General features: G+C 41.1%; 1 protein-coding gene across 1 annotated transcript in view; it reads left to right on the forward strand.

Moving 5' to 3' along the window:
- Positions 1–9,648, forward strand: part of si (sucrase-isomaltase) — a 61,570-nt gene extending 51,922 nt beyond the window's left edge. The window contains exons 41-47 of the mRNA XM_084558114.1: positions 37–121; positions 281–337; positions 1,172–1,296; positions 1,693–1,781; positions 3,507–3,556; positions 6,484–6,651; positions 9,230–9,648. Of these exons, the coding sequence (XP_084414240.1) occupies positions 37–121; positions 281–337; positions 1,172–1,296; positions 1,693–1,781; positions 3,507–3,556; positions 6,484–6,651; positions 9,230–9,307 (652 nt within the window). The 3' untranslated portion in view covers positions 9,308–9,648. The remainder of the gene's footprint in view (positions 1–36; positions 122–280; positions 338–1,171; positions 1,297–1,692; positions 1,782–3,506; positions 3,557–6,483; positions 6,652–9,229) is intronic.
- The last annotated feature ends 7,310 nt before the right edge of the window (positions 9,649–16,958 follow it).

Below are 16,958 nucleotides of genomic sequence, written 5' to 3' on the forward strand. Positions count from 1 at the left end.
TTTCCCAGTCAGGCTTAATGATTTCCTTCCCCACAGGTTTGTGGAAGACAAGAAAACATGGGAAGTCTACAAACAGTTCCTCTGGGGACCTGCCCTACTTATCAGCCCTGCTATGGAGAAGGTACGTGCACACATATAAACGCATTATTTTGTTTTGCTGTTCTTTATTTTTATCCAGTAATAAAAATATCACAAAAGAACTTTTTTGGCCAAGCTCCTCGTATATTTGTCAACGTTTTGCTTGAACTCATTATTTTTAACTGATTCTTCTGACTGACAGGGACAGACGGTTGTGAATGGCTACATTCCTGATACACGTTGGTACGACTACCATACGGTGAGTCTTTGTCAGTGTTACAACCAGAACACAATAAGAAACGTCTTGTCTAATGCATTGAAATTATGCTACAAAAGAAATGCACGTACATAATCAAGCAAAACTCTGGTGCAACAGTAGAGCAGATAGCGCTCAAGAATTATTACAACATCTATTATTAAAAGAGGTAACCACATTTGAGAGACTAATAATTCACGCACCATATGAATGTTTTTTGTTTTTGCATTTGCTTCACAATTTAAAGCCCTGCGTCTAGGATTATGTCTAAAAATGTATTTGACAAATATAAATAAGTACCTATATGTGCCTAAGTAAACCAAGAATACTGCACAACACTACAAGAAAATCCTAAATGAAGTGAAATTCAGTAACTTCCATAAGCTGTTGAAACTCAACAAATGCACCTTAATGACAAACGCAAACATGCTCTGTCTCTATCTAGCCAGGAGATTCCCCGTTCGTTAGACAGCATAAACGAAAGAAAAAGTGAAACAACATTTAAAATGATGTTATGGCATGAAATGAAGGGTGGCAAAGAGGAGTGGTTACCTCCATTTGACTTGTGTTAGAGAGAATCCTAAGGATAGAGTGAAAAACACTGGAAGATAGAAGAAGCAGCGCCTACATTTAGATTTTTTTGGCGTGTAATAAATTACTGAAATCTTTCAGATGTAGCCTTTATAGGTGTCACATATTTTACGGAGCACTTCGTGATTTACCAGCATAGAAATGGCAGTTTCTTACAAAGGACTTGTAAAATGGAATGAATCAAAGTTAATTATCTGTAGTACTACAAGTATTTTAATATCAGGTACTTATTGCTGCTTTCATCAGGCCAAACAAGTTGAAAAGCGAGGCCAAGTGTTAAACATGCCGACACCCATCAACCACATTAACCTGCACATCAGAGGAGGATATGTCATACCCTGCCAGAAACCGGAGAACACGACATTTTACAGGTAAGTGCGTGCACATCATGGCCGACACAGCACACAGCTTCAAGTCATTGGGTGTGTAGTGTTAAGTGTGTTTTCTATCTGTCTAGAGAGCTAGGGTTCTGGAGGGTGGGATGGTAGACATTTTTCTTTTCAGACAGGGCCATTCTGATGGCATGTAGCTCCCAGATTCGAACGACTGTAACTCTTGTCTGACCAATAAGATTGTCAGTGTTAGAAAAGTGGCGGTCAGAATAAGAGCGAGGCAGACAGGCAAGGACATGACGACTGTTCCAGCAGCAGTGAGATCAGGTGGATCCCCCCAGCAAGAATGTTAATGTATTTGCTCTCAGCAGCAGTTATAAATAGACACTGTCCTTCAGCAATCTGCTGCAACCCTCTCTGTCCCTTTTGTTTCAGTCGGAGGAATCCTTTAGGTCTGATCGTTGCCCTGGATGACACTGGAAATGCTAAAGGATCATTCTTCTGGGATGATGGAGAGGGAATAGGTAAGTGAAAGGTCACTCTTGAACAACCAGAGAACAGCCAAATGTTATTTCACTACACAGTTTAATACAAATAATTTAGTTTAGATAGTATAAGCTTACATAATTTATGCTTCAATTAATAGATAGAAAACACATAGTACTTTCATGATCCCCGGAGTTGGAAGCTAATAACTGCAGATTTTCTGACTTTTCCACTTGCCTACCATGAGGTTGACACATGTCATTTCCCTTTGTGTTTTTCTGCAACTACTGGCTGGATTGCCATCAGGCTTAGTACAAACCTTCGTGTCCCACTAGCAAAAATCTGTAACAACACAAAACTCAAATGTGTCTAGTGCTTTAGTTTCCCCATCAGCATCATCTGCTTTTTTTCCCAGTGCTTATTAGCGAACGGCCTAATTAGCTGCAGGCTCAGTTAACACTGCTGACACATTTTGATGGATGATTGTTACCAGGTTAGAATGTAAACTAGAAAGACTGATGTGCACATACCAAACGTTGTGTTTAAAGGACATCTGTTTGAGTTCGCCCAGTTTTGCATTTATGTATCTACAACGTAGTTGTTAGTCGTCATAGACTTTCTCACTTGTTCACCGGCCTGACCGGCAGATATGAAGGTGCACTTTAAAACTGCAGAATTGCACTGTGCAAACTGATCAATGCAGCATCAGCTGTGTCACTCCCCGGACCTTGGCACATGGAGGACCAAGGACAATACCAGTCACTGAAAAACATAAAACAAGAATTAATTTGCACATGTGTTTTCACCTTTTTGACGTGTTCAACACGAGACGTAAGTGTATGTGCATAAGTCTTGTGGCTGAGTTCTGCAAGAAGCAAGTAGTTTCAGTTGGACATGTCGTCAGGCATCAGCTGGAAGTGTCACAGTTGGATACAATACAGTCTTTCCCCACTTCCTCACTCATTCTTAGACACAGGGATCAGTCTCTGAAGTGCTTCTGTGAGGAGATTCACTCCTCTGTGAAAGGCATGTTTGTGTTGGGACAAAGGAGAGAGAGGAAGATGGAGAGAGCGATTGAGGAATGCAGAGAAGGGGAGTGACAGAAACTATTACAGTAATTCCCCAAGTCGCTGCCTGGAGATATGCTCTTCATCAGTCCTCTTTTATCTCTGTCCCGTCTTCTGCGTCTCCCTGACTGTCTGCCATGTAGACTCCCTCTGTCTTTCTTGTTTGCTTTGCCTCTCGGTCTAGCACCTGCTTAGCTGCGTTATCGGCTTTTTGAACTGTGCATGTTTTAGTTTCCCTTCAGAGGGTTAGCTATTCGCTCTGCTGTCAGTCAGGCCGGCTCATCTGTGTGTTACTCACTCATTCATCACTTATTGCCTCCTTCATTCAAACAATTCTGTGTTCACTCATTCATGCAGCCAGTTAGTTATTCATCCCATTATACAGTTAAGCAGCATAACTAGTTATACTACCCTCATTCTATTGTTTGCTCATTTAATCGCCCATGTGTCAAAATGTGGACAGGTCTAGTAATGAGTCAACACTGTGTCACATGACTTCCTCACTGTTATACCTAATCAGGTGAATATTTATCTACTCATTATTTATTCACTCAGCTTAATATTAACGTGGTCCATTGGAATCCTTCCTTATCTCTAATTTCTTCCTTTTCTCACAATGCTTATATCCACACACCTATTTCCTGTGCCTTCATGTCTCTGCTCTATGAGTAATTCACTGTCATTGTCTCTCTTTAGACACGGTGGGGAGAAATGAATATCTTCTGACCAACTTTTCAGCAGCATCGGTGAGTTCAAGGGCCAACCGCATATTGTTTCATTCCCTTTTTTTCTTTATCATTATTATTAAAGCGCTAAGACCGACAAATACGCCCATGCTTTACCATCGAACGGAGCCGTGGGAGGCGGATGTCAAAGGCTAACAGTTGGAAGCCATTAGCAAAGAATCATTGTCTAATTCTTGTCCGGTTATTTGAATATAGGCTTTCGACACTTTTGGCTCAAAGAAAGTTCTCACTTTCAAGAAGAAAATTACACACAAGTGTTTAAGTGCAGTGAGAGGTCCAGATTGTACCGATCAGGCGTAAGGCTTCTGTTCAGATGTTTTTTGGCTGGAAACTAACATGCTCACTCATGAGTGACGGGAGTGGAACTGTGGCCGCACTAATGCAGATGAGAGCGTGTCTATGGTACTTGTTTTAGCACCAAAATTGCACTCACACTTCTGTCTGCTCAGACAACCTCTTATCACAAACACGAGCACAAAGAGTCATTTTAGGGCTTCAGTTGGCAAAAAGCACAAACACCGATTCCAAAATGACAAAAACAAACCTTTCATGTGCGGTGCCGCGCAAAAGTTTTGGGCACTAAAAGTAAAGTGAGAATGCTTTCAAAAATAAAGCAATAAATAGCTTCCATTTATCGATACATTTCATACAAAGTGCCACAAACAGGAAAATAGAGTAATAGGCTGGTAGTTTGTTTCAAGCAGATGTCCCACAGTTGTTTCTCCATGTAATCCCAGACTGAATCGACTACACATATCAGTGTATTGCAGGGAGTCTTTACCTAGCAATAGACTTTTAACTAGTTTCAATTTCATTCAGTTCAATCTAGTTTTATTTATATAGCATAAATAACAATACAATCCAGTCTGAAACCTGGCCTGAAACCCTGAGAGCAAGCCTGAAGGCGATGGTGGCAAGGAAAAACTCCCTTTTAACAAGAGGAAACCTTGAGCAGAACCCAGCTCATATGGAGGGACCCATCTGCCTAAGGCCAGCTAGGTAGAGACAAACAGCAGCGAACATGCAATAGTAGCACACCAGTGCTAGTAATAGAGAAGAACTTAGAGGACAGGAGCTCTGTGTCAAATGAAATAAATTAGAGGATAGGAGCATGGTTTGAGAAAGAAAAGAGTAGAGGACATGTGCTCAGTGCATCATCCCCCTAACTAAGGGATGGTTCAGTCCAACCCTAACTATAAGCTTTATCAAAAAGGAAAGTCTTAAGCCTGACCTTAAAAGCAGAGTGTGTCTGCCACCCAAACCCAAACTGGGAGCTGGTTCTACAGTGGAGGCGCCTGATAGCTGAAGGCTCTACCTCCCAGTAACAGGGCCTTCCATTCATTTTGAACGGAAAACATAAGAGCAAGAAAAGAGAAAGTTACGGCTTTAACAAAGAACAAACAGAAGTCCAAGTGATTTTAATACATACCAATGAAGTCATCGAGGCACTGTGGTTGATGTTTCTTCCTGATTTAGTTCAAGAAAACAATGACATACTACATTACTGCCACTGTCCGTAAACTTTCTCAGTGACAAGTTGGGATTTTGAGATCTACACAACCCAGATGCTTGTTTAGAAAAAGCTCTGTTTTCGGGGGTCCGAAAGGTCTGCACAGAGTGAAAAGGAGGCTTTTATGAATCCACCCGACTTAGCATGGACACGGTCTTAGAGTAGATTTACTATCTGTAGATACACCAGAGTGCTTAAAAGGCCTGCCAGATGAAGCCACAAACATTTCATTTCATGCCACATGCCCCGTGTGCTTGCATTCGTAAAAGGAGTTGGTCTGAGCCGTAGAGATTAGGGGTGCACTTTAAGACTGCAAAAATTGCACTGTGCAAACTGATCAATACAACATCAGCTGTGTCATTCCGCCGACCTTGATACCTGCCCTTTTATGTGGAGAAATAACAATATCAGTCATTAAAAAAATAGCTACGGCAACAAACTTGAAGTTGTACGTGCGTTTGCACTTCTATCCTCGTGCATGAAGACGCTCGGAGACCTAGAAGACTGTGCCGTCTGTGCATAAGTCTTGTGGCTAAGTTCAGGAAGAAGCAAGCGTTTAGCAGGCCCCTGTTTGACTCGGACGTGTCACAAACGCCCTAATCACTGGGACTAATGGGACTAACCCAGCCCCATTTGCTCTGTCGCCAGGCAAAGACCCACACACACATTAATGAGCACACGTTTAATCACAAACACACACACATGCGTTCATGCACGCATCTACCGTACTCACATAGAGATACCGTGGCCAAACATCTGTGGCTGTCCTCTGCCTACCATCAGGCTCAATCCAAAGCAATTTCACACGGCGATAAAACAGGCGCAGTGTCTGACAGCCAAAGGGGGAGAGAGGGAGGAACAGAATGTAAGCGTGTGTATTTTGTGTGTGTGGGTTTGTATGTGCCTGCGCTCGTGGGTGTATGTGTGAACAGACAGATGTGAGAAGATGAGGATAAGTTGGGCAATGAGGCCAGTACTGCCTGGCAGATTAGCAGATCGTATGCCATTTTGGATGGTTATCTGAACAGTGTGCGTGTGTGTGTGAGAGAGAGAGAGACAGAGACAGAGAGTGTTCTTTTGCTCCATAGGTTTTTGAGCTTAGAGTAAGGCCATTTAACAATTATCAGTTTACAAGGGATGTGAGTATATGGCTTAACCGAAAATGAAGGAGCAAAAAAAAAGTGCGTGTATACATCTCTGCCAAGGCGTGTCTTTCACAGAAGTGTAGCGCGATGCAACGAGAGATTTAAAACCATTCTGACGAACAGGATGACCGATACACAAGGAACTGACTTATATTATAGTTGATATAAAACAGATACTGTTGAATCTCACTCAATAAAAGTCATTTCTGTTGTATTTATTCCGTTTCTATTAACCCTCATTGTATCCTTGTCTCCATAACTTTCTTACGTAGAAAATTCTGACCAGTGAAGTTGTCCACGACGGTCTGGCTCCTGGTGATCGGTTGATTCTGGGCGTGGTGAAAGTTTGGGGCGCCGGAACGACTGCGATTGGAAGGGTGACCATAACCAGCGCAGGTGCTGCCCAACAACTTGTTCCTACCCACAACACTGTCACACAGGTAAGATGCTTTTTGTTCATTATTCGTTTACCATCCAAATGTATCCGTAACGGTAATTAATGCAGTTGGATACAAGTATTGAATTACATGCTCCAGCTAATATCATGAATATCTATTGAAGGTAGTTGCACAACTCCTTCAGAGTGTTTACATTCCCAAATGGTATTATGTTTCCACAAGTGTACTCAGGCTTTATATTTTAACCACAATTCACTGCTGGCTTGGGACATGGTCTATGGCCGCAAGAGTTCTTAATATAAATGAAATGCCAGTTTCTGGCAAATGATGGTCCTTTCTGTGCACATAGTTGCAGTGAAAAGCAGACAATGAGTGGTATATCTATATTAATTAGACAAACTACATCACACTGCAGCTTTAAAGTCATAGGAAAAAATGTTTCAGGCTGGTAAATTACAGCTGATTGCGTCCAAGCACAGAGCAAAATCAAACATAGGCACTTTTCTTTTGCTACAATGCCTTATTCACTGATCTATAGGATGATCAATAACAGACTGAAGCATCTGAGGGAAAAAAAGGGTTTGATGTTACTTTGATGTTAATAGAATAATGTTAACTAATATGCAATCGTATACACCGATTAGCCACAACATTAAAACCACTGACAGGAGAAACTTTTGGACCTGGCATTCATGTGGATGTTACTTAGACATGTAGCACCCACCTAGACCAGACCAGACACCCCCACCCCATAGCAATGACACTCCTGGATGGCAGCAGCCATCCCCAGCAGGATGCAGCCTGACACAGACACACACACAAAAATGGTTAATAAACAACTCAAAAAATATGAAGAACAGCACAAGGTGTTGACCTGGCCTCCAAATTCACTAGATCACAAACTGATCAAGTATATGTGGGATGATCCACAGAGGCCCTCCCCCCACAGTCAGAACTGTTTTGGAGGCACAAGGGAGACCTACACAATATTAGTCATAATGTTATGCCTGATCAGTGTATATTCCATCGCATCTCACACATGAACTCGGACACATTTCCGCCTCCTAATAAACATATTAATCACTGTCTTTCACTCAGTTAAGTTCTTCTGTGTGTTAATATCACAGCTGAGTGAGCTTTTTTCGTTACTTGCACGCGTTTCATAAACACGGCCCAGCTGTCGAGTTGATTGAGCATTTCCCTGCCTGTCAGAAGCTGTCACTGAAACAAAAAAATACCTCAGGTTCACAGCCCACCCCCTGCTGCGGCACCTTTTGTCTTCTAATAGCTGTAATCAACTCCGCGTTCCCCCCGATACTGTTGTTTTGTAACGAGCACACAGTGGAAGACGATTTTAAAGCGGCTCGTGTAAAATGACTGTCATTTCCCATTGCTATCTCCATCATCTGCTCCACTGGTCGAGTGGAAAGGAACGTGATAGACAATCATGGGGAGTTGTATATGCAAAGCAGATCTCTGTGCCTGTGTCCAAAGTGGTGTGTAGATAGTTTCATATTTAGAGACTGCCGTGCGTCTTGTCAGTTTGCAAAGGAATAACCCACAGTGGTTGTGTATGAAGCCACTCCGTTGTCATGTGCAGTGAGGCCAGGGGGTCAGCAAAATGAACATACACTATTAACAAGATTTCTAAAAATGTAATTACACTAGGAGGATGGGTGAAGAAAAGGGAATGACGAAGCAAAGTTTAACAGGCTAGCATGTGTTCCTTCTCCTCATTTGGCCTATGATAAAATATTCCTGTCAAGGTTGTGTACTGTACTCAGTGCACTTATCAGGAGCATGAAAATGATAGCTACAGCAGCCCCATAAATAATCATAGGTAGGAGGAAGCCCAGAAGCTTTAGATTTATACTGTTCCCGGGGAAGACAGACAGGGAGAAGCAAGACGAGGGGGCAAGAACTGCAGATGAAGAAAGTCAGAATGACAGAGGGATTTCAAGTGTGTGTCAGGATGCGAGGATGGGTGGAGAGTAATGAAAGGACAGTGAGACGGTCCATCCTCGGGACGCACGGACAAACTGTGGTGGGGGGGGGTTAGAGAGGAACAAGAGAAAGGGATTGAATATGACAGTGTGCGCATGGTAATAAGTGGTTTCTCAGCTCGAGTCAATCCATTCATCTTCTTAAGTATTGCCTGATAGCGTAACAACTTGAAGGAATCAGCAAGCAGCTGGTGCTGGCTGTGCTATTTAAATACAGTGAGGTGGGAGAGTTATTTCTGATTGGTACAGAACGAAATGTTTTATCCTGAAGACATATACTGTAGGTCTGTACCTAATGCCATTCACAGTATCTCAGCATGTATATAAGCCTTGGCTTTTTTAAGACAGCTGCTGTTTACGTTAGACAAACATCAATTTCCTATGAAGCTGGTACAAAGTGCAGAACAGTAGGGACTTACTGTACAATTGTCATTTTTAGACTTCTGAAGGGAGTTACGTAGAGAAAGTTTCAAGCATTATCCATCCATTATCAATACTCGCTCCTGCCATGCAAGATGGAGGGGTTAAAACTTATGGGAAAATGTATGATTGATCTTTTGAATGGAAACAAACGTGTTTATGTTAACACCTCTCCCTCTCTTTTCTTCTTTCTATAGGAGCTGAAAATCGATGCTACTTCAAAGTCTATTCCTGTGAACAAGCCTTTCACCATAAACTGGGGACCCGCCGTCTGAGTTCCATTGCGATTATTTATGTTTTACTGGCAAACAATGAATGTATCTGTTGATGTAAATTATGAAGTGAAGAAAATTCTGTTTTATTTTTGACATGATAGCTGAGACTTAACATCTGTCCTCAGTGAAGAACCTACCAATCGAATTAAACCAGCTTTTACAGAACTGTGCCTTTAAATTTTAAGAGAAAAAAAAAAGAAAAAATGCTTTAAGCTTTACTGCAAATAACTTAATAATCATGTGCAGAAGTACCAATAAAAATGATGATACTTAAGAAACAAAGATGGCTGTCTTGTTGTGTTACGAGTGTCATTGAATATGTATGGAAGACAGAAACTGCCATATTCAAATAAAATAAAATGAGATAAGTTTAGGTAAATTAAAAGGGAATGAGGAAAATAATACACAATTAAATGGGAAAGCCAAACCAATTAAAAATGCAAACAGAACAGTTAATTACAATTGGTCAATTGTACACATAAATGAATGCTCTTATTTATTTTAAACAGTTTTTGGTGCCTTTAATGGCATATAATTCTTTTCATTGAGTCCTTTGTTTTTTTTAATTATGGCAGTTTCAGTCCTCCATAAATCCGATGTCAGTGAAAACCATCAATACCATAGTACCATTAGTGTTTCTTTGGATTCTGCATCTAAACTTTTTTATCTGGTCAAATGTAACTTCAGGTTCTAAAACATTTTTAAAAATATTTCATATTTTACGAAACATGAGTTGTCATGTAATTCATTAGTGGAGGGAAAAAATATCAACAGAATTTGTGTCCATAACACATGCAGAGTAAGTCATTTACTTTGCAATGCAGTAGCAGCAGTAGGTGACCAACAGCTGTGCACAATGAGCCAACAGATGTTTATAATAAAATAAGAGTCAGAGCTAACGACCGGCGGAAGGAAACGTGCAAACTCTCGAGAAGTCTGAGATGCATAATTGATGCTCTGCAGCACAGCAGCTACTAACACAGTAACAATAACTAAAGTCAATTATTATTAATTGCACTTCAGGCTTTTGTTTGGTGCCGTTGCCACTTAGCAGTGAGTTTTAGCACCTGCGTGTTTCCGTACATGCCTGCGTTGGTGCATATGGCTGCGGGTGGGTGTGCCACTGAACAATTAGCTCTCACCTGCGGCAAGCTGTCTACCTGTGCTTTGTCTCATCCCATTACTTCCCAATGTAATAATACAGTCATTCATTATTCAGCCTGCAGTAAACGTAATGACATCAATTTAGCCATAGGCACCATAGATTAATTTCCACTCCAATCGCCACTCCAAGTGAAGGAATGTACACAGGGATGACTACAGAATGGAAGATGTGGGTCTCTGTGTGTTTCTGTGCTTGTGCCCACAAGTTTACAATTCCTAACTCATATGCGAAGTTGAAAAGAAAAAAAAAAAAAATCAGTTTTCACTTTGAATACAAAGCCCCGACCATGGGTGCCAGCGGGACTAATTGAGCTGGCAATCTGACAAGGCATCTGCCTGGATTCATACTGAAGACACAATGCTGCGGGTGGAGGAATTTGAGGAAGAAAGAAGACTCTGAAACAACCAGGGATTTAATCTTTTCTTCCACATTCCTATTCAGGGAGTTCTGTTGTTTGAAAATATATTTTATTTCTAATCTTTCCAAAGAACAAAACTTTATAATTCAGGCCCCTTGACATCATCCTCAGTTGAATTCATTTTTGGGAATAGGTGTTATACATGTCAATAGACCGTTAGTTCTGTGTTTTTTTTTCTTCTTAAACATTAAGAAAATAACTTTGTTCATGCTTGGAGATGTTTTGCTGGTTTTATTGATGCATGAATCGTGTAAATTTTATGTAATCAAATATTAATCCAGTGTGGGTAATGACCTTTATTATATGTGTGAAGTCTATAGTGTCAACCAAACTAAACCAAATGTGAAAAATATAGCAGACATTATAGTATATACAAATATTATAGTGGACATAATATATATTCATTCAGGTTCCTAGGGTCCACAATTTCACGGGACCTGAAGTGGACCTCCCACACAGACTCTGTAAGGAAGAAGGCCCAGCAGAGGCTGTACTTTCTGCGTCAGCTCAGGAAGTTCAACCTGCCTCAGGAGCTGCTGAAAATCTTTTACACTGCAATAGTCCAGTCTGTCCTGACCACGTCCATCACGGTCTGGTTTGGATCCGCCACCAGGCACGACAGGGACAGACTGCAGAGAACAATCAAGTCTGCAGAGAAGATCATTGGTACTGACCTTCCCTCCATCCAGGACCTGTACCGGTCCAGGGTCACTAAGCGGGCTAGTAAAATCTCCACAGACCCCTCACACCCTGCTCACAATCTGTTTAGACTCCTCCCCTCAGGCCAGCGTTACAGAGCACTGTACGCCAAAACCACCCGCCACAAGGACAGTTTCTTCCCCCGGGCTGTCGCTCAGATGAACTCTAAGCAGTCACAGAGTGTGAGACCATCCACATGAACAATAAACAATAACTCTGCACTATTGTATATAGTCACTGTATAAACTCCTGGATCGTTGTATATATCTGCCCTTATCCTATATTTTATGTTTACAGATTGAGATTTAAATTTTTTTTTTTCCACTTATTTAAGTTCCGTGTGTTTCTGTACAAGAGAGCAAAGTTACCGGAGTCAAATTCCCTGTATGTGCACACATATACTTGGCCAATAAAGCTGATTCTGATTCTGATATATGTCCAAATAGACCATATCTAATTTCTACCCTTTCGGGAATAACGGCAACAATAAGTGTAAGCATATCTTTAAGTGTTAAGACCATTCAGGGCACGTTGACTGCTCAGTTGTCTCGGTCTGGAACTAAGCAGAGGTGTGAGCATTTGGTTCCCAAAGCAGATAACATCCATTTTCACTGTGTTCACACAGGCATTTTAACCAGTGAACCAAAACATAAAACAAAAGCTATGTGGATAAGCTCACAACCCTGATTGGACAGGTTTGATGATGTATATTTTGCAAAAAAAAAAACTCACAGAGCCAGAATTGTGTGCTCAGCTAAATGTACCTCTTAGATTCGTGGTGGTGTTATCAACTCAAGAAGAGCTTATAAGTATCAAGGAGTCCAAGTGGCAAAGCCAGGAATTCTTCCTTTTCCCAGAAGACATGCTGCAAAGAGGTAGCTTGGCTAGTTCTGAGCTCTGTTCCTGAGCAACATTGCTCCTATGACATGAACAACCAGATATGCTTCAGTATTCAGTTCTTTAAAATCATAGAATGAAGTACGGCACTTACACCTGTGGTCTGTGCTACGTTAACATATATTTTTTTTGCAGTAACTTACATTCTCAGGGTCCAAAAAGTCCAAATACAGTTCAGTTTTACAAGCATTTCGACGCGATTTGAAAACTCTCCCATGCGAGGTTCAGTTCGGTCTGCACGGTGAAACAACGAGGCCCGGCGTTTTGCACAGAAAAGCCTCGCTTATTTCTTATTATTCATGGATCAATGTGTTGTTCTGTCTCTCTCTGACTTTCTCAAAGAGAGCCCTTCTTCCCAGACAACGCGCCTTTTAAATGAGTCGCAGCAACAATGCGTCTTTGTTAGCGGGACGACTGACAGATACAAGCGTGCCACAGATGAAGGGGGAAACAAAAAAGATAAAACAACATGAAAGACAGAGTGAAAGCACTCTTGACGACTTCAAACACCGCCAGGCGTAGCAGGTGTTCCGGGGGAGCGCGCACGTGTTCTTAATGTGTTCTTGGTTTACCTTTTGCGTGCTTGTGCGAGCCGAGTTAAGTCGTGTCCTTGCTGTTAATTACAACTTTGAGGAGCTTTGCAAAATTAAAGTCACCTTTGAGTGGTTACAAACACAGACAGGGAGGATAAAAGCGCAGATCTGTGCAACTGTGTGTCGGCTTATCTAACAGTCACATAATAATGAAAGAAAAATGCGATGCCACTTGTCACCCTAAATTCTATAATGCATATTCTTAGTTTCAAAGGACAAGTTGCGTCTTGAGAATATGAGTCACAAAAGAGAGAAAAACACATTTTAAATTAGACGCACGTCCTCTCTTATGCATTCATAACAGCTCCCTTCCCTGTCATAAACACACAGGTAAGGAATATATCATGCAAAGATAAAATATAAAAGTGGCCTTGTCTTTCTCTGCCTACACACACACACACACACACACACACACACACACACATTTTCCTATCATCTTTCCATTTCATAAAAAGTGCCATCGTGACAACAGCCCGACCACATCCTCATAGCCAGTTTCACCGTTTGACACCCATCCACCCACCCCCTTGCTAACACATGTACGCGGACACAGGGTGTAAAAATCTCACCCGTTTGTCATAAGCCATTTCACGTGTTTGACACCGCGCTGGCGCTGTGCAGTTTCCCATTTCACCTTCGCTAATCCGCCTCTTGCTTCGTGCAATCATGCACGCTGGAGAATGATCTGCCCACTGAGAGCCCACTACACTAATTAGTGTTTTTGCACGGCGTTAAAGGAACGCTCGCGGTTCCTGACCCTGGCCAAAAATAAAAATCCACCTCGAGGTTATGGAGGAAAAAATAAAAAGGAATGAAAATAAATCTCAAGAAAGGTAATACACTTAGAAATTGCCCCTCCTTGAACAGCTAGCGGAGCCACAGACGCCTCTGGCAAAAAGGGAGAGACAGGAAAAGTGAAATATTCAATGTGATGTTTGCCACCTTTTTGTTATGCTTATTTGTTATTTGTACCCTTAAAGAAAACACATTCTTTGTCTATTTTATTCGTTATTACACAGAAATATCAGTCTGGAATGGCACTTTGCACCTTTGATGAAAATTTTCCATTCTGCAGATGGAAGTTTTGGAAAAGTTAAGTTGATGACAGACTCATAGCACCGGCATCACTTTTATTTCCACTCCCCTGCTTAATTTCGGTCTAGTTAAGTCCCATTGAGATTAATGACATTTCACACGGGCAGCCTGCTAGCAGGTTGTGTTGGCATTATACATAAATTATTGACATCAGCAATTCGGTGCTTGCGCTGTGATTGATCGTAGAAATCCAGCACAACAACGATAAAGCAAGCAGAGGAAATGTGCATCAGATATAGTAACACTAACCCTCCTATTATTTCTTAGTTAGGATCATGACCTTAAGTGAAATAGATAGATAGATAGATAGATAGATAGATAGATAGATAGATAGATAGATAGATAGATGAAAAAACACTGCAGAGGGCACTGGGCAGCCATTTTCTTTTAGAGTCAGCGACTATAATTAATAAACGCCATTAAAACACATCTGCTACCCCTGCAGGTGCCATAGCAATCATAACGGCGCCATTACCATCATCATCATGATTACCATTGTCATCATTCTTAAAACATCTCAGTGGGGAACCGAAGCATAACTTCCTTATAATGAGTCACAAGCCATAAAAATAAATAAATAAATGAAATTAAAAATTAATGTTACTTAAAAAAATATGCACAAAATTTTGATTGACACTGGTGTTAAATGAAATATAATTTGTTAGTATTTTTTTTGTATACACTTTTCCTATTTGCTCTGAAATTATCAACCAATTATACAAATTTTTGTAAGCAAAGTTCAGGAGACCAAAACTGAGCTAGAAGAACAGTTTCTCGCAAAGTGTCTAAAAATAATGGAAATAATCTCTCTACTCTGCGTGCGACGAATGTGCAGCTGTTTGCTAACAATTCCATGTAAGATGGACCACAATTACGGCCGGATGATACAGCAACAAAATGACCAACAGGCAGGTTTGGCGTGTGGAACAGATGAGGCTTTTATTCATCCATATTACAGAGCACGTGAAATCTCCCAGCATCAGACCAGCAACACTCAAGCTGTTAAAATGGCGCCTTTTTATACTGTGACTTCATCGACAGGGATCCACTGCCTGCTCACATCTTAACACACTTTCCTTTCCTTCAATTATATAAACACACCTCCTCACAACCCTATATACATATTCAAATTCCTATAATTAATGAAAACAAACCCACACTAAACCACATTACATTTAGAACAATAAAACACACATATCCAAAAAACCCCCCACATCAATTTACACTTGGTTACCCCCGGAACTTTAAAACACAGGGTCCGTTGTCTGGGGAAGCCTTTTGCCCGAACACCCTGAAGACAAAGAGACTGGTGAGTACAAAATACACCTCCTCATTGCACATTGCACCTACATACACCTACAGAACAAACATATACTTTACATCCACCATCACATTTGTTTAGCTTAGCTCTTGCTCATTGTTTTATCAATCAAAAACATGGCTGCATACTTTACTCCCATGTCCCTCTCTTCCAGGTGGAGCTGCGTGACCCACACAGCACCCGCCAGCCAATCCAAGGCCACAAAAGGACAATATGGAGACAAATACTCCAACACTCAATTGTGCAAACTACAGCCATAACAATGTGCAAAACGCAATGTGATAAAATGTCTGTGCAAACCTTCAATAAAGTGCTGTTGCTCCTATAAGTGCTTGTGCAATTATTAAAGTGCATGTGTACCCATACTCTAGCAGCCAAAAGTGCATGGTGCCATATTTACAAAGTCCAGTGACGAAGTGCTCTTCGTCACATTCCACCACATGCAATTTCAAGCCATGGATATTAGAGTATCTCATTTTGGTCGAGGGAAGGATCAGAAAAATAATCACTATTGCTTTAGCCTCTATGCAAGTCTGATGGATACTACGTACAAGCAGACAAATTAAAGGCGCGTGTTATATTATGCCCAAATTGCTCTCCAATTATAGCTATTGATCAGTAGTGTGGTTATTATACGCCACTTAGTTTTTGCTAAACATGACAGAATGCCACTTGTTTAATGTTATTATGCTCATGTTAAGATGCACTATAGTGAAACCCCTCTCAGACACCATCAAGAGTACTGCTTCATTGAATTTTTGGGCATCAGAATTCATGCCATTGCCCTAAATGTATTTTTTTTTTTTTTTACATTTAGGGAAACTTGCTGAGGCTCAAACTGAACTGTCAGTGTAGATTACTGTAAGCCTTATAAGTCAAATGGATATAACAGTGGATCTGATGTTTCTATGTTGGGCTTTGCAGCAAAGTGAAGTAAAGTAAAGCAGCAAGGTTACTTAGTGCCAGTACAATTTTTTTTATTTTTTTATTTTTTTCTTCTAGCTAGAGCACAGAGGGGCAAAAGCATATATTTTATATTTTTTGCATATGGTGGATCGAGCACCAGTGGATGGCCAGACGCGCAGAAATTCGCAAATCACATCAAATGGCACAACCCACGCACTTACACACTCACACAAACATTCCTTACAAATTAAATCAAAAACAGGACACGCACGGAGGAAGAGCGATTCGCCTATTGGCCAGACAATCCATGCAGAAAAGGATTTTAAATATCACTGGAAATGGGGCCAGTGTGATTGCATCACTTCCGGTTCAGCAGAGCTAGTCAAATGCCTCTGGTGGCCGAGTAATTCAATACTCTGGATAGTGTGCATAATGTCACAAATCGCCCAGCGAGCGTGATCACCAGAAACCTGAAAATCCCTCAGCAGTGTAGTCAAGGATATATGCAGCTATGCTAAATACATTCTACCCTTGAGTGTTTAGGCTGTACGAAAACA

Source organism: Chelon labrosus (assembly GCF_963514085.1).
Source record: "Chelon labrosus genome assembly, chromosome: 13".
NCBI lineage: Eukaryota > Metazoa > Chordata > Actinopteri > Mugiliformes > Mugilidae > Chelon > Chelon labrosus.